Raw genomic sequence first — 24000 nt, 5'->3', positions numbered from 1 at the left:
TTGCAAGAGTAAACCATTTTGCTTTGGAATTAATTATTTTTTATGTAAAAAATTTCAATGCACTTTTGTACATGAGTGTTTCTCTTCAGGTACCCATGACGTTTTTATTCTGAAGTAGTGTGCTACCCAGAATAACACACATGGAATTTGTGTCAGTAGCAGGAATGGATTTTCTTTCTGATCCAGATTATTAAAAAGCTGCTCATAACAGCATGTCATTGTTTCAGCATACTGGTGGTTATTAAAACTAATGAGCTGGGGTTTTAGACTCCTGACATTTTTTTGTACAATAGTTATTTTTTTTTACTTTTCAAGATGCTTAGCCTTTAAATATTTAAATATTTCTTCTCATTTGATTAGTTTTAATGGAAAAATATGGCTTTATCCTCTTGATCACTTAATACATGTTAACACTTAATAAATAGCCTAGCATTTTTATTGCAAGGGATTCATTAAAAGTGGTATGGGTATCCCCTCAAAATATGAAAGCAAAATAAAGGTTACAAAATAAGGGGGGCAACCAGCCCATTTAGTAGTTAATTGATCCAAGGATCTCATCCAACTATTTTTTGAAAGAAGCCAAAGTATGCGCTTTACCAACATCAGTTCGCTTGTTCCATGCTTCCACACCTCTTTGTGTAAAGAAGTGCCCCCCCTGATTATTCATTAAGGGACAAATAACATGAATGATTTTATTTAAACCAACCTTTAGAAGGGGAGTGCACATTGCTTGTTACACCTCCTCCTAAAGTGAGGAGTGATTTAGCTGTACATTGCTGAAGCTTTGAGCATCAGACAAAGTCAGGAAGGTAATTGGACTGAAAGCCGTTCTGTGCTCAGGAGACAAATAATGAAAAATAAGCAGGAATGACATTGTTATTAAATTTACTTTCTATTATTGTTTAATGATCTAATAAAAATTAAAATATAAAAGAGACCAATATATTTCAGATTTGGAGAAAAAGTATATCTCTGGCTCAAAAAATCCATAAATGCTAAATATAAACATTTATCATGATTACATATACAGTCAGAATACAGTCGAAGATTTGATTGCTGATCATTTTTCAGATCTCAATCAAGATTTGTATCTTGAACACACCAGCTCTTACAAGCTAAGTAAGGCTGGACCTGATTGGTTATGGGATGGGAGGAAAAAAATCCTGGGCACTGAGGTTTCTCCATGTGTGCCAAGATCTCCAAGCCACTCTCCCAGTAAGGTGACAGTGTGCTGTAGGAACTTTGTATAAGATTTCAAACGGAGGTCCTTATTACTTGGTTGTGAAAGATTGCATGACACTGTAAGATCTGTTATCGTAAATCTTGTCTCCTGGCAATTCACTCTGGCGATGCTCATGCCTGATCCCCCTTAAAACTGACATGAGTTCCTTTTAAAGGCACCATATAAAATATTACTACTGTTAATAAAACTGGTGAATTATTTTCTGTTTTTCCATTGATCTCACATGTAGTGTGGCAGCTGGCATAAATGGCACTTGAGTGGGAGGTGACATTGGTTATTTTCCATATGCAAAGCAGTCTTTGATGCTTTGGGGTGAAAAGCACTATATACATGCAAATAGTTCTATTCTTTGTCTTATTATTTATAGTTAACTATCATAGTTCTGAATTGCACAGAAAAGGGGTTGGTCTGATGATTCTTGCAGACTTAATGAATTTTGGTTCAAAGTAGAATATGTGTAAAATAAAACTGGATGTAAAGTACAAATTATAACATTAAATTGGTTTTCAAGGGTTGGGGAAAAAAAAGTTGTCCTCCCCGACGGGGAATCGAACCCCGGTCTCCCGCGTGACAGGCGGGGATACTTACCACTATACTATCGAGGATGTGACGAGAGAATGGTTTATTAAACAATGTCTTGTATATACTACATGTTGCTGTCTTCTAACTTCACTTGTAATTCGTCCGATCCCTAATGTTTTGCATACAGGAAAGCCCAGCTTCTCCCTGTGAGCACATATTATTTAAATGGAAACGGAAAATGCTCGACAGACGCCTTGTCACGTGACACGGCAGTCTTGCCACTCCGCCTCACCCCCCCCTTTTCCTGCATGTCCAGTTCTTTCAGTAAGGATCGAGCTAGTGTAGCAGTGAGTTCAAAGTAGCAGTATTTCGACTCGGACCCTTGATGTTTGCAGTTAGTGCATTTTGGTGTGCAGGGTTTGTAGGTTCTGCCTTGCGTGCCTTTGCTCATACAAACTCGACTTCACATTATCGGAGCATGCAACACCTAATGATGTTCTTGTCAGACGGGCCTAGTAGGCTGTACGCAAACGTTATTAGGTTTTTCGGCTGTATTTTGGTGTGTGTTTAGCATAATGTAAAAATGAGACGGAGTGAAATGTTTTTTTGTCGGTTTTTGTAATTTGCAGACGTTTTGTGTGGGTCACTGACCGAGAGTATTGCCTCGTCAGCGTCTCCGGGAGTAACCAGATGGAATCTGTATGTCAAGAAAGCATACAATGTAATAAAATCTGAATAAAAATGCAGAGGTATGTTTTTTGTTTATATGCGTGTGGGTGTAAATTTTACATTTATTGTAATTCTTCTGTAGAGAGATGTATTACATTTTTTTTTTCATTCGACGAAGAGAATGTTTTTCATACGTTTGTGCTTGTACAGTAACTTCAGATTAGGAATATCTCGGTACAATGTATATAATGTACAGTTAAATCATATTTATTATCGTAAACATACCAGCCTGTTTTAGATAGATTCTCAAAATAAACCATCTGTCCTTGTAGATTGTATGTCTTGGAAGATGTGACATTAATGAATAAGCTTACTATTATTTAGGCTTTAGATTAGAAACCACAAGCTGTTATTTAAAGCCTTTTTAATTTGTGCCGTAGGTTATAAGTGGCCATGCTGTGGCACCGGTCGCGATGGTATTATCCGAACTGCCCTGGGAGCCCCACCTCGCACTGCCGAACCTACCGCCTTTTCAGGCCAGGATTGTGGTTGGGCTGGTAGCTGTTATTTGTTTTGCCAATAGTTATGATGGCGACTTTGTCTTCGATGATTCGGAAGCTATCATCAATAACAAGGTAACGTTATAGTCCTGGCTCTATTAAATTATAATATTTATAATTATAATATAACTATTATACAGAATGTGCAAATACCCCATCCCTCCAGAAAACCCTGCAAACTTTAAGAATACTTTTGTTCAGAAATTACAATAAACAGTTTTTTGTAGTAGATACCTGTCAACTGAAATCCCTGATATTTATTTACAGGCTACATTCAGGTCACTGCCATGTTTATTTTCCATTATTTAGTGTGGACAGTAATAATCCCATCTTGGCATGCAGTTTTCCATTTTTATTCCTATTTAAAAATTGCTTGGTTAGAATTTTGGTCTGTTTTTGTGACTTTTAGCTGTATTTTTTAATACTTTAGAGGACTTCCTGTTTCCGTTACCATTTTTTAACGACGCATGGTTGTTAGGCTTTTGCATGCTCTCTATGTATGTTAACATGCATTTTCACCAGGTGCTCCAGTTTTCTCCCACCTCTCAAAGTCAGGTTTACTAGGTTAATTAATATTTTAGATCGTCCTTATGCACTTGTGAGTGTGTGTTCCCTGTGCGGCAGCTATGTCACCCTGCATCTTACAACTGGCAACCCACTGACGCTAAGCAGGTGTGAGCCTGGTCAGTACCTGGATCGGAGACCTCCTGGGAAAAACTAAGGTTGCTGCTGGAAGAGGTGTTAGTGAGGCCAGCAGGGGGCGCTCACCCTGCGGTCCATGTGGGTCCTGATGCCCCAGTATAGGGAGGGGGACACTATAATGTAAAACAAGTGCTGTCTTTCGGATGAGAGGTAAAACCCAGCTCCTGACTCTCTGTGGTCATTAAAAATCCCAGGGTGTTTCTTGAAAAGAGTAGGGGTGTAACCCCCGCATCCTGGCCAAATTTCCCATGCCTCCTAATAATCCCCCTCTATGAATTGGCTACATTACTTTGTTCTCCTCCCCCACTCCGACGGCAGGCGGAACGACGTGCCAGTTGGAGTATTCTAGGTATTAATTAATGGCAATGTCAGCTCACAGATTTGGTTCAAACCACCAAATGGAGACAGGCGTGCCGACAAGCGGACCCTGCTGATGTGGGATTAACGCTAGGAAAGAGAGAGAGTGTGCATGTTCCCTGTGATGGGCTGATGTGCTGTCCATGGAATAGTCTCGCCTTGCACCCAGTGCTTCTGGGATAGCTTACGAGTTGTCATGACCCTTGTGAGGAGAAAGAAGGATGGAATTGCTTTATAACTTCTTCTTAAAACCTTTAATCCTAATTACGATCTGCCCTTTTGATGTCATCAAACCAAACCGTGACTGCAAGCGATTTAACACTTGTTTGTTTAAATTTTTAGGACCTGAAACCAGAAACTCCCCTGAGTAATATTTGGGGAAATGATTTTTGGGGAAGTAACCTAAGCAGTAATGCCAGCCACAAATCCTACCGGCCACTCACTGTACTTACCTTTAGGTAATTGTATAATTCTATGCTTTTTTTCTGATTGATTTTTCCTGCTCGAACCAAAGTGATTACAGTAAGGATGTGCATATTGTAGCAGCTAGAGTGCAAAGCCTGCTCATCAGATTAGGCCCAATTTGATTGAAATTCACATTCTTTCATTTTGTGTAATGAGAGCAGGGAAGAGATCACCCGACAGAGGGAAGAAGGATCAGATCTGAAAAACCACCACCCAATTTCTCCTTGTCATCTTTCATGAGTCTATGGTATATTGCTGGGAATTGGGATATGAGGTTAAAGTGTAAATAAATAGTAAAAAATAAGTAAAAGGAAATACAAGTTTGTAGTGAGGGAATTATGCATAGCACTTATACAGTATGACTGGTGTGCCAAAGCTTTGTGGTGCCACATTTTTTACTTAATGAGTAGTGTTCCCACACGTTGCATACATGAGATAAGGAATCTGGGCACACATGCTCAGTGAGGCTCATGTCCAGCTCATGTCCATGGCCAGGTATTGTGGACTAAGCTTAACTGTGGATTGGTTTGCTGCCCAGTAGTGTTTGACATTCTACAGAGGAGCTGGTATGTCTGCCAGATTGGAGGAGTGTCTCCAGTGTGGACTGTCTTTGTGTGTCCTCATGGCTGGCTGTAGATGGAATGAGCCTTAAGCTGTAGGAAGGTTTCGCGGTTATTTCGCGGAATGTGTTGCGGTTATTTATTGATATCGTCTATCAACTGTGCAGTCGAAACACTAAGCTAGCACTGTGATGGCGAGTTGGAGAAATGAGCATTATCTGGAGCTCTGAGCAGCTAAGCAGGGAAATACATTCTTTGTCTGGTGATTTCTGTTTTGTAATTACTGTATGTCTTTCCTAGATGTTTTGTATGAATTTTTTATCTTGTCTGTTACATCTTCACATTCCTAAGTGCAAATAAAATTAATAGTTTGCTTAAGTTCCATTTCTGGACTTTTAGGTACAGGTACAGTGCACAATATGCTTCTATGTAACAGCAGGAAAAGTGATTAAGGAAGAACATGGCACATTCCTTACAGATTTTTCTGGGTAACTGCTGTGTTGAGTTTCAGAATAGTGCTGCAAGTATTTCTCAGAGTTCTTTCACGGAAAACTTTTTGCAACCTACATTTACAACTTGCTCTTAAATCTTGTCCCATTCGTTTTAATTCTGTTGGGATCATGATATCTGAAGTCATCTTGGAGTTTTTGTTGTTGTGTCCTGCGTGCTTTTGCTTTGTTGCTTTCTTCGGCCCTGCTCTCTTAATCCTGTGTCTCCCCCCTTTGCTTTCATGTTGCCAGACTATTCATATTGCATTCATATCTGAGGAGGTGGTGCAAACCTTTGTACGGCGAAATTCAAAACCCTATTTGTAATTCTTGTCTGGCTCCCTTGATGATTATAATCTTCATTGATGTTTTTCCTCCTAGTGCGTTACTCTGTGAATAACCCTCTTCCTTTATCGTTTTTTTTTTCCAGATTTAACTGCCTCTTAGCTGGCGGCTTGTACCCTGTTGGCTTTCATGTGCTGAACATTGCCCTTCACGGTGTTATCTCTGTATTAATGATTGATGTGTTTGCAATATTGATTGGTGGCCTGGCTTATGATGGAAAAGGGAAAAGACTTAACCAGGCTCCAAAGGCATCATTTCTGGCTGCGTTGCTCTTTGCTGTGCATCCAGTTCACACAGAAAGTGTAAGTAGAGCCCAGAATTCACTTGGCAGGATATCCTTCACCTGTAAACAACACTGTTTTTTTAATAGTCATTAATGAAATACCTTTCACATGTACTGACTGCGGAGATTGTGCATGAAACATACTTTAAAGGCAGGTGGGGTATGAAGCAATTCTCAGCTGACGGGCATTGCAAAATAAACACCTTGTAATGAGGGCTATGCTGCAGACTTATTAGTTTTTTTAGACTGCTTGTTTAGACAGGTACTGTAGAATTTCCATCAAGAGGCTGTGAACCCTTGCTGTTGTTTTTTAAGTCTGATGTTTTAAATCCTGTCAAATTAATCATTTATAGGCAGCATCTGTTATACTAGTGTTTGTCAGCTGACACTGTATCAAGTTGCAGTGAAATAGTGTTACCTCAAAAGTAAAGGGATATTGATTTGAAGTTGTCTGCTGACCATTTTGTTTATTCATATGCTGATCAATAAACTCTCATGGTTTAGTGGAAAGGTCTGATGCCAATATGTTTTGTATTATTAGGTGCATCTGCAAAAATAATTCATTCTTTTTCTTTTGTTTTACTTCCATTGTCTTGTGCAAGCAGAGTTTTTTTTTAGGACTGAGAAAAACGATGTGTAACGATGAAAGTGCGCGCATATTGTTCAGCTGACTTCCATTTTATATAAGCTTATCTGTAGGTTTTTGATTGGTCAGGAACCTGAAGAAGAAGAGAGGTTGCTCTCTGGTGGCACAGGGCTCGACCTTAGAAAGTGGTCAGTCACCGCAGCTGAGTGGAGGCCCTGTGTTCTCGGCCTTGCACGTCAGTGTACGTTGTTTCTTGTTGAAGGTTGCTGGGATAGTTGGAAGAGCTGACCTCTTGTGCGCACTCTTCTTTCAACTCTCCTTCCTCAGCTACTGCAGAGCATTTCAGGGAGGTAAGAGATATCTTCAGTGTTTACTGTGTAGATTTGATTTGGCATGTAAATCATACAGCAACAACAATAATGTTAATTGGTAAAATACATAGATTGGAATGTTTAAAATGTGTGCTTTTAGATATTATTTAAAAATGCTTTTAACTAGCGTGATCTATTAGTACAAGCTGTTGGTTGATTGTATTCTAATAGTAAATAGTGTTTAATTGAAATGGTGTAATGGAAATACATTTCCAATTAAATAAAATACCATTTGGCCTAATGTGGATAATTTGTATTGTGGTGAATGGAACTGTCCTTTCTTGACCAGTAACAGACCTCTGGGGAGTGTTTCGTTTTCAGGTTTAATCAGAATCACAGATCATGTGTGCTTTATGATTTGTGTTCACTGCAACATTAATACCTCTGTATAAAAATATTTGACTGTTGTAGTGTTGTCCATTTTGTCTTTCTATTATGAGTAGGCTAACAGGCCATTTGTGTGAGAAATTTCCATAGTGTGCTTTATGTTCAACATACAGTATGTATTCTGTATACAGACCTTTAGTCATGCTCTGTGTATAAATAAATAAATGTTTAGTTGTTTGTCTGAAAGATGAGAACACGAGTGGGTTTCCATGCAAGTATTGATTATTATATAAATCATTGTTTATTATTTTTTATGTTTTTTGCCATACTGTAGGTTATAAAGAAGACAAGTTTTCAGTATCATGGACAGTTGTAAGCCTTTCACTGTGTGCAGTGGCCATGCTTTGCAAAGAACAGGGCATCACTGTTTTGGTTTGTATTCAAAATGATCAACTCTTCAGCATTCAATTCTTTAGGTTTCTTTTGATTCATCTGCAGTTTTCCTTGTTTTATATTGTGTAAAAAAAAAGACATGGTTGCTTCTAAAATGTAATGTGTCACAATACTATTAAGTGAATTGTCTTTCCAGTGCATCCAAGACCATATATCAGTCTTTATCTTTATGTACCCAGGGAGTCTGAATAGCTCTTTGTCACCATCCTATATTACATCCAGTCCATTTTTATCTCATTTTTTTTCTGTCAAGACATTAAAGACACAGCAGCCTCTGACTGCTATGCTGTTTCTTCTCCTGCTGATCTGTAATGTGTGCAGCATTCATTTGAGAACTGACGCATTTTATTTTCCTGCAATCTGTTTCTGTTGAATGTTGCAAAGAAAGCTGTTTTTCTTCAGTATGTATTTGTCAGTTTTTTAAAAGAAATGTCAAAATAATGCTTAATGTTATTGTATGTTATATTAAATATAAAAATTTGTATGGAGCAGTGCTCAGGATTCTGGTCTCATAACTGGAAGGTTGTGAGTTCAAATCCCAGGTAAGACACAGCTGTTGTTCCCTTGAGAAAAGCATGTCACCCAGATTGCTCCACTAAAATACCCAGCTGTAAAAATGTGTGCAAATGTACAGCAGTTGCTTTGGATAAAAGTGTCTGCCAAATAAATTAGTTATAACAATACAATCGGATATTGATACAAAACCAAGCATGAAAATTCAGTCGAAAACGTGTTTTTGTTGGTGTGTTATTCTCTCTCCTTTAGGGAGTGAATGCAGCTTTCGATGTTCTCATGATCTGCAATGTAGATATCTATGAATTGAGCCAGAGGCTTCTGTACAGAGGAAAGTCCGTAGAGGTAATTATTTTCACTTTCTGTAATACTGTATATTTATATATAAAGATTGCAAATCTATGAAGCCGTAAAAAGGGCCACAGTTAACATAACATTGAATAACTATCAAATTATACAGAGATGCAAATCATTTCACAAACTCTTCTTGTTATACTTATGCAACTGTTTGCATAACAAATTGAGAGTGGTTATGTGAGTTTTTTTTTACATTAGCTGATTTCATTTGGAGTTTTATGTTTGAAAACCATGCCTATCCCCGGCCTATTTAATAAATTATTTTTGGACCTTGATTTGTCTTCTCCTTGAGATTTTCTGTTTGAGAAGCTGTGGAAAAGCACTTTATTTAAAAAAATATATAAAGGTATTTTTTGTCAGCCATATTTCTGGTCCGTCTTTCGGATGAGACGTTAAACCGAGGTCCTGACTCTCAGTGGTCATTAAAGATCCCCAGGCATTTCTCGATAAGAGTAGGGAGTTATCCTGGTGTCCGGGCCAAATTTCCCACCTCGGCCTTTACCGTGGCCTGCAAATTGTCCTCGTGGATGATTGGCTTGCACTTGCCCTGCGATGGACTGGCGCCCCATCCAGAGTGTACCCTGCCATGCACTCGATGCTTGCCGGGTAGGCTCCGGCTTCCCACAACAACGTATGGTATTAAGTGGTTTGGCGAATGACATGACATATTTCTGGTTGCTTGAAACATATTACATGTGTTTTATACTTAAACTTTTTTTTTCAGATTCATGCATTGTTCAAAAAGGGATTTCTAACAAGATTGGGCCTGCTCTCACTGGGGGGAGCCATCCTTTTGTATGCACGGTGGAGGATCATGGGAACCGGCCCACCAGCTTTTACTGAAGTAGACAACCCAGCTTCCTTTGCAGAAAATATATTTATACGAGTGAGTGATGGAATACAACCTAAATAGAATTCTTCTAGTTCTTGCATTACTACATGACACAAATTTGTCATGTGATTAAATTTGTCAGGGAGGAGGCAAAAATATCAAAAGTTCCATGGGATGTAGATTTCAGATCATGTATTTGGATTATATTGATCAATGTATTTACTCTGATGTCTTTGTGGTATAATAGCTGCAAAATTCAGTACAGTCTCTATAAGGCCTCCACAACACTGACTTGTCATTTAATTCTACCTGCGTTTAGACTTGTCTTGTTTTGGCAAGTTCAAGTACACCTTGAAGTAATTCAGTGGCTCAGTTATTGGTATTTGCCAATCAGGTGTTCTCTGATTTCTGTGTTATTTTGACTTTATTCTGTGTTTAGCTGGGTCAGCGAGTTAAATTCAGAGGTTCAATAAATGTATTGAATTCACAAAATTCAAAGACTAAAAAATGTATTATAAATAATTCTAACTGTAGTTGGTCCTATTTAATTATTCAAATCTGCTTCAAAATTATTGTATCTGTATCATCATCAAGGCTTTATTATTGTACATTTGATACGTTAGCTGTACTCCAACAGGGAGTTTATCAAATGGATATGAAATGCACTCAGCAATATTGAAAATAGAATTAGAGTGATAGCAAACCCTTATTTGACTCCTGTCTGGACTTCAAAGGGTTCTGTAACCCATTAGTAAGGTTAGCTGCACGAATATTATTGTGAAGCAGGCAGAGGATGCTGATTCTGGTTTTCCAAGTGCCTCACAATTCACAAGTCAAACGCCTTTGTCAAGTCAAGAACACTAAGTATATAGGTTGGTGTTGATCCAGGCATTTTTCCAGTAATTGACAGTACCATGAGTAAATTACATCTGTCTTTTCTTCAGAGGGTCAGAACCACATAGAGATTTGAGGAGAACTCAAATTCCTCTTGCTGAAGAACAATTCAGTAGAATTCTTCTAATGATCTTGCCCACAAAGGACAGCAAAACTTTCCCTTCGTATCTCCATAGTTGGATTTCCCTTCTTTCTTGAAGATTTTTCTTGCCACAATCCTTGATATAATTTGGCATTTCCTCTTCATTCTAGATTTGTATGATGAGAGCACGGAGGTGTAGTGTTACTCCCAGCCAACCCTGTTTCCAGAGATAATTCCATCACCACCTGCTGCTTTGTTGTTCTTCATTTGTGTGTTGACTTTCATCTCCTCGCTGAGCACTGGTAGAATTCCAAGCTCATCTCAGATTTGGTGGTATGGGATTGAATTGAATAGACTGTTGCTGACAGTGGGTTCTTGAGTAAATATATCTTCAGAATGCTCCTTCCAAATGACTGCCTCCCTTTCCATCATCAGTTCTCTTCCTTCTCTTATCTTCTCTTCCTTCCTCTCTGGATATTCAGGCCATACATAGAAGTCCTTGTGGCAGTGAATAAACCACAGATATCATGCATGTCTACAAAATGTAGAATTCCCTTTGCTTTTCTGTCTTTCACCTGTTCTTTATGTCTCAAGTACTCCTGTGAAATTCTGACGTTGCTTTTTAGTGGGCCTACTTCTTCTGCTTGGATTATGGGTTGTCCGGCCATGCACAGAAAGCCCTATGTTCTGGTCCTTATTTCTCATGAATTATTTTTGGGTTGGATTTCTTAATGCTTTGATGTTGATTTACCATGCATACGACTCTTTCTGTAGCCAGTTGTTGGTAGCCAGTTTGATAGGCATAGCTGGTCAGCAAAGATGTGGTCGGTTTAGCAGCACTGAACTCTCGTCATTGCTGTAGTGATGTGGACATCCTTGTTATTCCGGGCACGGATAATGACAGAGTAAATGAGGTGTCAGTGTTTGGGCACGCGGTGTTGCCAAGATGTTTGTGTGAAAACTGTGTGTTGGTGATGAAGTCTCCCTTCCAGACACACAGAACATCTGGAATGCCATTGGAGCTCACATTTACATCCCTTGTCTTGTATATGGTTTCATTCCAGAAACTGGAATCTCTTCCATCTCTGATATTGAAGACTCTAAGTAGAATAAGTTAAATTAGACATGGCTGACCACGTTTTGGGCATCTTTTCTATACCCCAAAAGGGGTGAGCAGAGAAATGCACTTCTGCTTCAACCCATGTGCTTGTAACCTCCACCTGCGTACCAGGTCATGACTAGGAATGTCCAGAAATCACTCTTGGTCCATCACTGGTCACCATAGCACTTAGAAATTGTGCTTGGGATGGAAGATGCCTGTGTGCAATATCTATTATTGTTGAGAGACTGTAGCTTTACTAGACTAGGGATTGAGATATTCTGGGTGGCACGTTGTCTTTAGTCTGTTGTGCTGTGGAGGACTTGGGTGCCAGAGCACTGTTTGCTGAGGTTGTAGGTATTCATTCTTCTAACCTCTCATCCCTCATTGATCATGTCCAGTGCCAAGGCCAAGGATGAGGGGTTGGAACCTGGTTTTAATGGCTCTTATGACTCATGTCTACCTCTACCTGTATCATTATATATACCTTGTAAGTGTAATTAGTGTTCATGGCAGTTCCATAGTGTTCTACCACACTCATTAATCCTTTTTATTTGAATGCATTGTGAAACATTATCTAGAAGATAGTGTTTAAGAATATAAAAATATATTCTGTACAAAATATGTTTTGATTACATATTCATTATCTTTTACAATAATGCACAGTGGTTCTTTTAATCTCTTCTTTTTTAGTTTAAATTCAGTAATTAGTTCCAATAAGCACTCCCTGCTCCGTACAAGCAAAGAGAAATGGAGACAACTGTGAATCCATTTTAAATCTATGAACAAGAGGGAGGTTTTAGGAATAAAAAGCAACATTTGATTTTTAGTGGAAAATAATAATTTACAATACTCTGTAGGATAGTCTGCGGTTGTAAATATTTATGTTTTGGACCTTAATTACTTTTCCCAAAAATGCAAAAAATCTGGAATATAATGAATGTGTTTGTGAATCCCATTAATTTTGCTCATCAAGTTACCTCTAATTAATTTCAAAGCTCCAGGATTTAATTGGTTAACCCACATCATTTGAAATTCTGTATCGATTTCTGGAAGTAATTCTTTTAACCTTGGCTGCGATCAAAACCTCATTTTCTTTTTATCTGAAAATTGAACAGTGGCTCAGAATAGGTATTTTGTCAAAGGAGGCTTTAGGCTATTATTTAAAATTAGATAGTTTGCTTTAAGACTGCACTTCTCTGTTCATTTACTCTTGTTTCCTTTGATTGGCAGACTGTGAACTATAATTACTACTACTCTCTGAATGCATGGCTGCTGCTGTGTCCCTGGTGGCTATGTTTTGATTGGTCAATGGGCTGTGTACCACTTATTAGATCAGTCAGTGACTGGAGAATAATCTCGCTGGTCGGTCTGTGGATCTGCTTGATAGGTTTGATAAGTCAAGCCTTGTGTTCTGAGGACAGCAGTAAGAGAAGGTAAGGGAACTTGTCTCCGTGGCAAAGCCTCTTGCCAGTTGAATAATGTCATTGAGAGAAATACATTTTCATCAACATTAGATTTATCAACTTAATACATTTTTCCAGATTTATTTTATCCCGCACGACCAGAACGAAGGACCCTTTCACACCTCAATGTGAATGTTTTTTAGGAAAACGCTAACTGTGCTCTGACTAGTTTATACATTTTAGAAATGCTAATTAACCCTTGAATCAAACTGCACAAGAGGAGGCCATTTCACTCATCTAGTTAGTTTGGATTTTAGTCCTCATATTGGAATAAACTATTCTTACATGCATTTTCTTCATTCAGGTGTATTTGTTTACAACATCTCACATTTTGTATGGCCATTTAGATATGAATTTGCACATCCCTTCAGTATGTGAATATATGAGGTATACAATGTACAGTATGCATGTTTCCCCCATCTTTTCTCTCAGGACGCTGACATTTGGACTCGTACTGCTGGTGATCCCCTTTCTTCCGGCCAGCAATCTGTTCTTCCGTGTGGGTTTCGTGATAGCAGAGAGAGTCCTCTACCTGTCCTGTGCTGGATACTGTCTTATTGTAACATATGCAATTGGCTCTTTATGCAGCCGTTGCAAGAACTACAAGGTACAGAAAGTGTGAGGGATAGTATTTCTTTTTATTCTTCTTTTCCATTAAATTTCATTGTGTGTTGCTTTTTTCATTCGGGTCCTCATCACCTTTCTTGGCATTGTCTTTGCAGAAACTCATCCGCGCTTTGCTGTTGCTGCTCCTGTGCGTGAATGTTCTCCGCTGTGCTACCCGGAGTAGCCAGTGGAGGTCAGAAGAGAGCCTTTTCACCAGTGCCCTGTCAGTCTGCCCCCTCAATGCTAAAGTGAGTACACCTTAATCTGTTAACCATGGAATGGTTTTGTACAGTGCCTTACAAATGTATTTGGACTCTTGCACAGTTTTCACTTTTGGTTGCTTTTAAACTGGAAGTCATAACACCTTTGAAGTAGCAATTATTATTTGTGTCACAGAACTTTCTCCACACATAGTACAAAGTACAAAAGAAGAAGACATAAATAGATATCTCATAGAAAAATGCAAAAGTCATGATTGCTTAAATATTTAGAATTGTTACTGTGGCAGACCTACATTAATTACAGTAATTTTCTTGATAATACCAGCAATATAATGGCTGAGAGCTTTTAGTTATTTTACATTAGTAGTCTATGAATAAAAAACTTTTTTTCTCATGTTTAGCAGTTTTATAAATGTATTGCATAGTATTTCACTAAGGTCCTCAGATGTTTAAGTTTTGTTATAAAGGGACTTTTTACCACTGAAATTTGGCTTTGATATTTTAAATTTTGTTCCACCCAATGTGAAATGAGCTATAGTTAATCGGTTTATTGCTCCACCTGCCTGGACTGCACGGGAAGAGTGTGAGCCTTAATTTGCCCTCTTCTAGCACACCCTCCTGTCATAGCCTTAGTTACTTGAGCCACACAGGGCACACAGAGTGGCACAACCCACTGCAAGCCTGCTGGTACCTGGAAGTTCAATAAGGAAACCCTTGCCAGTTACAAATTAATTATTAAAGTATTTGACTGACGCTTTGTATGCAAAGCAAAAGGTATCTAGGGGAAGTACATTGCTCAGGGATACAACAGCAGTGTCCCAGCTGAGATTTGAACCTGCAACCTTCGAGTTGCAACTCCAGAACCAACTCCTGCTGCCCCAGTTGAAACCCATCTGACCCTTGTGGTACTTGGCTAGTTGTGTTCCTCTGTCTGGGCAGTGAGCCATCATTAGTTGGTGACGTTTGACTCATAACCTTGCCAAGGCTTGAAACAAACCTATAGAGCTCCACCTGCTTTCCAAGTAAACGTCTTCCCTGGTTGAGCCATTCAGGAACCTCTTGAAACTGCAGATGTTTACTGAAGTATGTAACCTATACTGAAGGTTTATATGTTATTCTTCTAGATTCCACTGATTTTTATTTGTTAATGGGTCTATAATGTCGATAAATGTTTTATTTTTTTTACTTGCAGTATTTTGATTTCATCATTTAATGAAAAAAACTAACAAGTTTCGGGAACATCAATAGGTATTTTTCCACCTATATGAAATTACAAAATTCCAGTTTAGATGAAGCAATGACAGAAGTCAGAAAGCACTGACAGGTTAACATAACAGACGTTCCTTACCAGTAATGTGGTGTGCTTTTCTAGGTTCATTACAATGTTGGCAAAAACCTTGCAGACAGGGGAAATCAGACAGCTGCAATCAAATACTACAGAGAAGCTGTAAGGTACACTTCATGTAATATTCAAATGTCTCCACTTGCTTTGCAATAAAAACCTACTGTATATGTTGAGGTGGGGGTTAGAACATTTTTCCTTAAAATATTTAATTCGTAATGAAGACAAGCTTCTCTGGGGGGAATTAACAACGTGTTTAATTGTTGTGAATATCTCTGCTCCCGTTAGCAAATGATTAAAATAAACACTAATGTTTCTGTTTCACAGGTTAACCACATGTTAACAGACGCTAAGCTTTAACCAGCTCCTGAAGTAGTTTTATTTTGTAGATCTTAGTATTTTAGTTGTTTTCCCTTTAATACTTTCATCACAGTATGAAGCTCGGATTTGTCAGTTGTAATTGGCACTATATTTGGTTTAAGTAAAAATATTTTACCTGTCTCTTCAGAGAGCTGCAGTGTTTAGTTTTCTTTGTAGTAGATCTTTTGAATATCTCCTGTCTATGGAATTGCTGAAGAACCTCAAACAAGCAACCTACTTTTTATCAGGACATGCAACAATGTCTAATCTTAAATCAGAAAATACAAGTCTTTAGTGTGTCTCATGTTACCTAATTGTTAATTAAAGTAATTGATGGTACTGTACAGTACATTACAATTTTGAGAAAATTACTTTCTTTCTAGGAGAATGCTATTGATGTATTATAAAACATGTTAGAAAATGCATACGTTTGCTATAGTGTACAGGCCTGGTTTCACAAGACATGAATCATGGGAGTTAAAGCAAATTTATTTTTAAAAAATCAAATAAATACTACCATATTCTTAAATATTGAATAAATAACAGGAGTTATTTTAGGAAACACTTGTAATTTCTACAAATAAAATTCCATTAGCTGCTGACTACCAATGAGCTAGCTGGGCTTCTTTTCATTTGTAACCTTTCTCATGTCCTTATAAAGTATGGCAAAAGGGAAAAAGACTATCTGTTTATACAAAAGTAAATGTTTTTGTCAAAGGAAATTAGATTGTTTAGAGTTTTGTAAGATTACAATATTATAAATAATAAAAGCCCATTGCTTTTTATTATTTATATACTTCTTCTTGGTCAGATTATATATAAACATGGTCTTCAATTTCGTTGTTGTGTAGCTGATACTCAGATCTATGTTAAAACCTTTTCCCCCAACGATCTGCTTCTACTGTTGCTTATCACTTGTCTGTGTGACATCTAGCTCTGGTTGACATCAAATTACTTGAAGTTAAATAGTGACAAAACTTATTTTACTGGTGGGAAACAAATGTCATCTGGAAAAACTCAAGGGTTTCACAGTAATGGTGGAGGGCTTCCCCATGTATGCATCAGCCATAGTCTGCAATCTGGAAGGCTTTTCTTGAAAAAAGGTAGGGGTGTTGCCCCAGCATCCTGGCCAAATTTCCCATTGGCCCTTACCAATCATGGCCTCCTAATAATCCCCATCTATGAATTGGCTTCATTACTCTGCTCTCCTCCCCACTGATAGCTGATGTGTGGTGAGTGTTGTGGCGCACTATGGCTGCCGTCGCATCATCCATGTGGATGCTGCACATTGGTGGTGGTGGAGGGGTGTCCCCATTACCTGTAAAGCACTTTGAGTGGAGTGTCCAGTAAAGCGCTATATAAGTGTAAGCAATTATTAATATTAATATTATTATTATTATTTAGTCATACTTAATCCTCTTCTGTCTCATAGCTTCATGTGAAAACTGTGATGAAGACCTATTTTTTTCACCTCAGAAATATTGGCTACTTTTGGCCATTCCTATCAATGGACCTGTACAATGCTGAGTGCTTGATTCATGCATTCATAACAACAAGGCTTTATTTCTGCAACTTCTTACTCTAGCACTCTCCTCAGTAAGTTACAATACATTATTGTCCAAAACTCTGCAGCTAGACGTAACCCACACCAGACAGCATATTATGCCAATTCTTAAATCTCTACATTGTCTATAAAGTCACATATTCTATATAAGGTCTTGTTACTGACTAATAAGGCTCTTAATCTGACTCCATCATACATCTCTGAACTCTTTCCCATCGGCTTGTTCAGTTGAGGCTGGTCCTTCGCTTACTGTACCTAGGACTAAATACCAGACTATTGACCATGCCTTTTTCGTTACTTCTCCATTGGTAGAAGAGAGAGTAGAGGAGCTTATTACCATATGTACACGTACATTGGAATTCGTGTTGGTGCAGATCTCATGACATACACAGTACAGCAGACGACGCAGTATGACAGACAACACCACAGTGTGTAATGGTACATTACAAAATGGTTCATAATCAATTGTAACAACCAGTAACAATAAATATGCTGTACAGAACAGTTAATATATGGTAGTAAAAAAAACATGGAAGTCCTTGCAAAAAGTGTGCAGTCCAGAGGTGCAATATGTTCTGAGGCAGTGCAGTTAGCTGTTAAGGATGTGCACTAGGGTAGAAGCTGTTCTTAAGCTTAGTTGTCCGGCTTTTATGGTGCAATACTGCTTGTCAGACCGCAGGGGGGAGAACAGTTGTTACAGAATGCTCTTCCTGTGACTCTTTGAGAGGCAGATTCTTTTTCTCTTATTTTATTTCTTTTTTTATTGTATTTTTTTCCTCTTTTTGTCTTCATCACTATATACAGTGCCCTTGGGTTTGGAAAGGCACTTTAAAAATTCATTCTTCTTATTATGAAAGGTTTTGTTCCAGAAAGCATCGTAGATTCATTTCTCAGCCCCTGACTGTTAACTATTTTGTGGCCTTTTTTGTTTTTCCTACTTACCCTTTTCTCCGTACAGGTTAAATCCAAAGTATGTCCATGCCATGAACAACCTGGGAAACATATTGAAAGAAAGAAACGAGTTGCAGGAAGCAGAAGAGCTGCTCTCGAGAGCTGTGCAAATCCAGTAGGTGGAAAAAAAATAATTTGGATGCTGAATTTGTAAAAAGTAACAGAATTCAATATACTGTACTCTTCACAATAGAGCAAAGGCTTTCCCTAGAATTAAAAGTGGTTGACAGAGTACTGTGGTGTTGAACAGTGTAGCTTAGCAGCTCTGAAAGGTCCTGAGTTTGAGTGTCGTCTGTAGCACCTTGTGTGTGGAATTTTGTCTGGTGTTTTTGTGTAGGTTTTCTCTCACATTCCAGACATACTGACTGTTAATTGGTGTCTGTTATTCGTCCTTGTGTGTGTGTCCTATGATGGACTGGAAATCTTGTCCACTCTGTAATTCAGCCTTATGTTATGTACTGCCAGAACAGGCTTCAGGGTGCTCAAATTCTTAGCAGGAATAAGCTGTTTTCAGATAATTGGTGGATAGATCTAAGAGTTTTGAAATATGTCTTTCAGTATATTTATTTCACACATCAGCTCATTAATTTGAGTTCAGCAAATGGTGAAGCTTTTTTTTAATGACCTATGCTTTTATTTTTCCAAAGGCCTGATTTTGCTGCTGCTTGGATGAATCTGGGCATTGTACAGAACAGTTTAAAAAAGTTTGAGGATGCAGAAAATAGCTACTGGAATGCAATTAAATTCAGAAAGAAATACCCAGATTGCTACTACAACCTTGGAAGATTAGTAAGTATCTAATCTAAAAAATGACAAGCAAAAAAGTAAATTAACAACATAATGTACATTATATTAAATATATTTTCACAGAGTGCTGACACTCTGCAATGAACAGCTTTTAAAATAGTTGAATGGTTTGAATTTCCAGTGGGGTGTCTTCACCTGTAGCAGAACTATGAGTCTTTTGCATCTGCTTCAGGCTATACAAATATTTTGCGCTTCGCATTTTGCTACAATTCTGTCACACCTTCTCTTTTTTTTCTTCTTTTCTTGAATACTTCTGACTCTGTCTTCATTAAAAAATCTTTGATACAACCCAGCCTTGATGTTGAAGCTGAAACACTGGCTCCTTCAAAAAACAGATGGATGAAATCCCAAGATCAATAAGCCAGTGAAAACTAGGGTTATCTTTCTTGTATTCTTACTGTGTACCAGACCTTGACCGATTTGCCTGTAGTATTATATGTGTTTATGACCACTGAATTATAATGTGTGTTAGTATTTGTAAAGCAGCGTGATATCCTCTTGTCTTCTCATTGGGTATTATATTCCTTTTAGTACGCTGACTTGAATCGCCACGTTGATGCCCTGAATGCTTGGAGAAATGCAACCATGCTGAAATCGGATCATAGTCTGGCGTGGAACAATATGGTGATCCTTCTTGATAATACAGGTACTTCTGTACTGTGTGCACCTAGACCACTTTTGGAAAAACAAGCTGGATTAATTTTGTGTGGTAGCACAGAATAAGAAATCTTCAGATATTTATTAATGTCCACTTTCTAGCCTGATGTTGTAAGATCTCAAAGCAAAGCTTGGCCTGGTCAGGTACTACAAAATGGGTTAGAAGGGCTGAATACTGCTTTTAGAATCAGTCTTTGTGTATTATTTTGGTAGGTTTGTTTTGAGTAAGTTGTCAGAATTTGTGTTTCAGCTTTTTTAGCAAGTTATATTTACTAGATTTTTTAAATCTCTTTTTGTCTTCAGCATTTCGAAATTGATTTTAAACTTGCAGTGAACTGATCTTTTCCGACTAAAGCTTAATTCTTAGTCTCAGCTCCAGAATGCTGCTAATGAAAGCTTGTTTTCTTTTTACCACTGCCAAAAACTTGAGCTTGTTGGATTGAAATTTAAAATGCTTTGCAACAGTAGTAAGCTGTCAGTGATGTCAACAGCCTCCTGATGGCCTTATGTTTTCCTAAACAAAGTGAATCAGATAAACTGTGCATTTTAAAGCTATGTACTCCTTCATTGAACTGATTGATTGATTTTTTGACAAGCTGGGTAGAGTTCAATTTCCATGTAACTTTAATGAGTGAAAGTGGCTCATTAGTAAGCTCTTTCTACCAGCTTTGAAAATTCAGGCCCACGGGGAGGAAAGTGAGGAATATGAAGAAGATGTTTAAATCGGGAGACCGGAGTCTAATTTGCTCAGAGCCAAGTTTAGCTGCCACCCTCAGCTGTAGGTCTGAGGTGTGAAGTTGTGGTTCCAGATGCAGAGCACTGGGCACAGTCTGCCACATGGGTCCCTTCTGTGTAATTAGTGAAGCCTTTTCACCAATTAACCTTTTTCTCCAATTAGTAAGCTTGCACAGACGTAGGCCGCATATCCGTTCACATCTGTTTTAGCCAGAAACATAGTATCACAAATCCGAGGTGCAACAGCTGATTTTTTTTTTTGCTTTACTTACAGCATGTGCATAGAGAAATGTCCTCTCTCATCTTATCATTTATCATTTCAAGATAAGCCAATGTGGTCTTTCAAAGTAAGATTAAACATGTTTAATATTTATATGAATTATCTGTGTGAAAAGAAATCATCTTTACAGTAGCTGCTGGTGGATGTCTCTTACATGATGTAAGCTTCTGAGATTATTAGACTGTAGAGGCAGGAATCAGCAATGCCTGAAATTTATGTATTAAAAGCTTTGTGTGTTGTTTTTAAAAGCAATATTCCCCGCCGTGTGGAGAATGGCTTGATTCTGACGCAGCAGTGTTTTTTCTTTATAAAACATTACCAGAGTAGGTCCATTCTCCCTGGAGTGACTTAGCACGGTCCAAGTTTCGTGATCGAATCTTGGCACTGGTAGTTGTTTTTCTGCCTGGATTTTCACCCTTACGTGTGATTGTGTTCCAGACACCTCCCTGAGTGAAGGATAGTAAAACGGGATAAATGATTTATCCCACAATAAATAAGAAAAGGTACATGAGTCATGCAAAAAGCCTCTTTCAAAATGAAACAAGTTGATTGCCCTGCAGATTAAAGACCATGTTAGGTGTTCCAACATAGCTACTGCTGTGGCCAAGTGGAGATTTGACATTAGAATCAATAAATCACTAGCCCTTGTGTTGATTAAGAAAGTAAACCGTTCTTCCATGTGCAGGAAAGTAAGTCTGAATCTCAGCCTATGTACAACAGATGAGGGATGAAGACCCATGTAGGAATGTTTACAAACAAGAGGAAGGTATTTTGCCTATCAGCCCACTGACCTTCAAAATCAGTCCTAGTGGATAATGCATTCTTAATGCATTGATAATGCAGGGAATGTTTTTTGGCCTTATAAGATAGAAAATTACTTTTGGTGTTTGGATTTCACATTTGAATAAGGTTTCTTCAGTTCATTTTTCAAGTTCTTACATTTCAGAATAAGTCATTTTATTTATAGTTATTTTTTGTTTTTTAGTTTCAGACTAAAAAGGACTCTTAATCCCTGGTAATATGAGCTTTATAATTAGATATTTATTTTATCCATACATACATTACTTAAATACCATATTCTAAGTGATGTATTTTGTATCTTGGAAATGCTCAAATGTCTGAGCAGAAATCACAAGCTTTTCTTTAATGCCAAGATAAATGCCTGAAGCATTTATCAAACAGTTTGATTTCTTACCTTTTTTCTCTTCTTCTTAAGGAAATCTAGCTCAAGCTGAGATGATTGGCAAAGAAGCCTTAAAACTACTTCCTAATGATCACACTATTATGTTTTCCTTGGCTAATGTTCTGGGGAAACTGCAGAAATATAAGGTACAGTATGAATTGCTTTTATTATGTTTAATTCTCTTTAATTATTTTATTTATAGGTCATACCATTTTGTTTTAATTTTTGAGCTCTGATCTCTCAGTGTTGGACTAATCCTTTCATTTAACACCTGCAGCACTGTATGTAATTTTTTTATGCTAGATGTTATTCTCATCTCCTATTGTGTGAAGTGTGTGATGGATGAATTTAGAACTAAAAATAATATGTAAAAGAAAATGTATTCAGTATTTTGAAATGAAGGTTTTGTGTTTCAACTGACATGCAAGGATATTTTAGAGCTGTTTTTTCAGGAGCTGATTTTTTACATTTCAGGATTTAAAATGAAAATATCTTTCACAGTGCAGTAGTTCATAGCACAATTGAAAACCTCACATGTTTCCATAGTTCACATTTCTACATTTCCTTAGTGGGATTAGTATCAGTGTGAACTGAAGCTATTTTGATTGAAAAGAGACAGATGAACAAACTTTGTCTAGCACCGTAACCTTATTTCCAAATAGTATGGTATGTGCACTAGTAGCAGTTGCAGGATTACATTTGTGATTTGCAATAAAATAATTTATGTAACTTTTTTTAAACAAAGGAGTCTGAAAGTCTGTTTCTTTCTGCACTGAAAACCAACCCTGGTGCTGCCAGTTACCATGGTAATCTAGGTATGTGCTTGCTTAACACGATTGAGATTTCTGTCTGATTTTTCCTTGTCAGTGTTGACTGTGTCTTGTAAAGCCTACAAATGGCCTTACACAAGACTCTTTAAAATTGAGGATGATAATGAACTTGTGAATTTTCTAACACTTCACTGCAGAAAATATTTGTTTTGTTGACTAAGATACTGAGTGAGTTTTTAAAGGTGACAAAAGACAGATACTGTCTTAACACAAATGTCACAATACCTGAATCTTGCTTGAAAATGAATATTGATTTAGAAGCCAAATCAGACTTTTAAACATCTACATTACCTTGAAAGTTACCAACTGAAAGTTGAGTTATGGTGTTACTTTTCCCACAGCTGTTTCGCTATGAAAGGCAAACAGTGCAAAATCTGGTATTGTCCTCCGTGTAAGAGTTTGATATTGAATTGCTGTCAAATATGTTGTCTCTTCTGCTGTTACAGCTGTCCTTTACCATCGCTGGGGGAAACTTGACATGGCCAAGAAACACTATGAGCTCTCTTTAAAACTTGACCCTAATGCTCCAGGGACAAAGGAGAACTACAACATGTTAAGACGGAAACTGGAGCAACTACATAAAAAGGGATCGGCTTGATAAAACTTCAAGCGCACTGTTGATGCATGCTGCAGACATGTGATTTAATCTTTATACTGTCCATGTCTACTTTACGGTAACACCTGAAATTGTTCATTTTGATTTTTCTCACCATTGTCAGTAAGTACTGTACAAATGTTTAAAGTGGCAATAAACACAAATTTCCATTACATGTCCACTGGTCTCACTGGGATCTGCTTTAGCAATAAAGTGATCGTGTTATTGCTCAAATATTCATCTGTTTTATATTGGAAAGCGGTGTGGTCTCAATTTTGTTCTGTAATGCAATCCAATGTTTGTGTTGGAACAAAGGAGGGCTGGCTATTAATATGAAACCATCTTTGGTGAGATCTTCTCAAAATACTGGAATATGTGTGATCTTTTGCATCTCTTAATTTCAATATCCCACTGTTTTTCTGCTAGAATCTGAAGTTTGTAATCGGATGGACCTTCTTTTGTATGATATCAAACTTGAATAATTGTTCTAAGTTTTTTATGTTTAACTTTGACTGTTGCTACTTATTTAATTGTAATATTTTATTTCTAATTTAATGGTAATTTATAAAATGCAAAAAAATCAATATGAGATATCCTGAATGATTATGTAGATTTTCTGTTTGTCACTGTAATAAATAAACCATGGTTCTAAAAATATCAGATCTACTTACTCTTTATAATCTCAATGACATTGT

The 24000-nt window shown here is 37.6% G+C and overlaps 1 protein-coding gene and 1 non-coding gene across 8 annotated transcripts; one reads left to right on the top strand and one right to left on the bottom strand.

Annotated features, from left to right (window-relative positions):
- Positions 1–1776: 1776 nt before the first annotated feature.
- trnad-guc (transfer RNA aspartic acid (anticodon GUC)) lies at positions 1777–1848 on the bottom strand. Its single transcript has one exon. It is a non-coding gene; the product is annotated as a tRNA-Asp (tRNA).
- A 202-nt stretch (positions 1849–2050) lies between these two features.
- Positions 2051–23960, top strand: tmtc4 (transmembrane O-mannosyltransferase targeting cadherins 4). Of its 7 annotated transcripts, none has more exons than XM_088913860.1 (19): positions 2051–2089; positions 2395–2514; positions 2875–3069; positions 4396–4511; positions 5997–6213; positions 7043–7130; positions 7813–7910; positions 8697–8789; positions 9526–9687; positions 12942–13144; positions 13607–13781; positions 13897–14028; positions 15374–15453; positions 18226–18333; positions 18866–19007; positions 19557–19671; positions 21914–22026; positions 22626–22695; positions 23157–23960. In XM_088913860.1, exons 3-19 carry the CDS (start codon positions 2908–2910, stop codon positions 23306–23308), a joined length of 2226 nt encoding a protein of 741 aa, XP_088769986.1. In that variant the 5' UTR covers positions 2051–2089; positions 2395–2514; positions 2875–2907; the 3' UTR covers positions 23309–23960. The 7 variants fall into 7 exon arrangements, 5 of the variants coding, with proteins under 5 accessions (XP_088769986.1, XP_088769984.1, XP_088769985.1 ...); XR_016090974.1 differs by adding an exon at positions 20692–20764 and having other exon boundaries at positions 2065–2514; XM_088913859.1 differs by having other exon boundaries at positions 2074–2112.
- Positions 23961–24000: the final 40 nt, after the last annotated feature.

This window comes from Atractosteus spatula, chromosome 4 (assembly GCF_055471065.1).
Source record: "Atractosteus spatula isolate fAtrSpa1 chromosome 4, fAtrSpa1.hap1, whole genome shotgun sequence".
Classification (NCBI taxonomy): domain Eukaryota; kingdom Metazoa; phylum Chordata; class Actinopteri; order Semionotiformes; family Lepisosteidae; genus Atractosteus; species Atractosteus spatula.
This window is presented reverse-complemented; position numbering and strand designations above follow the sequence as displayed.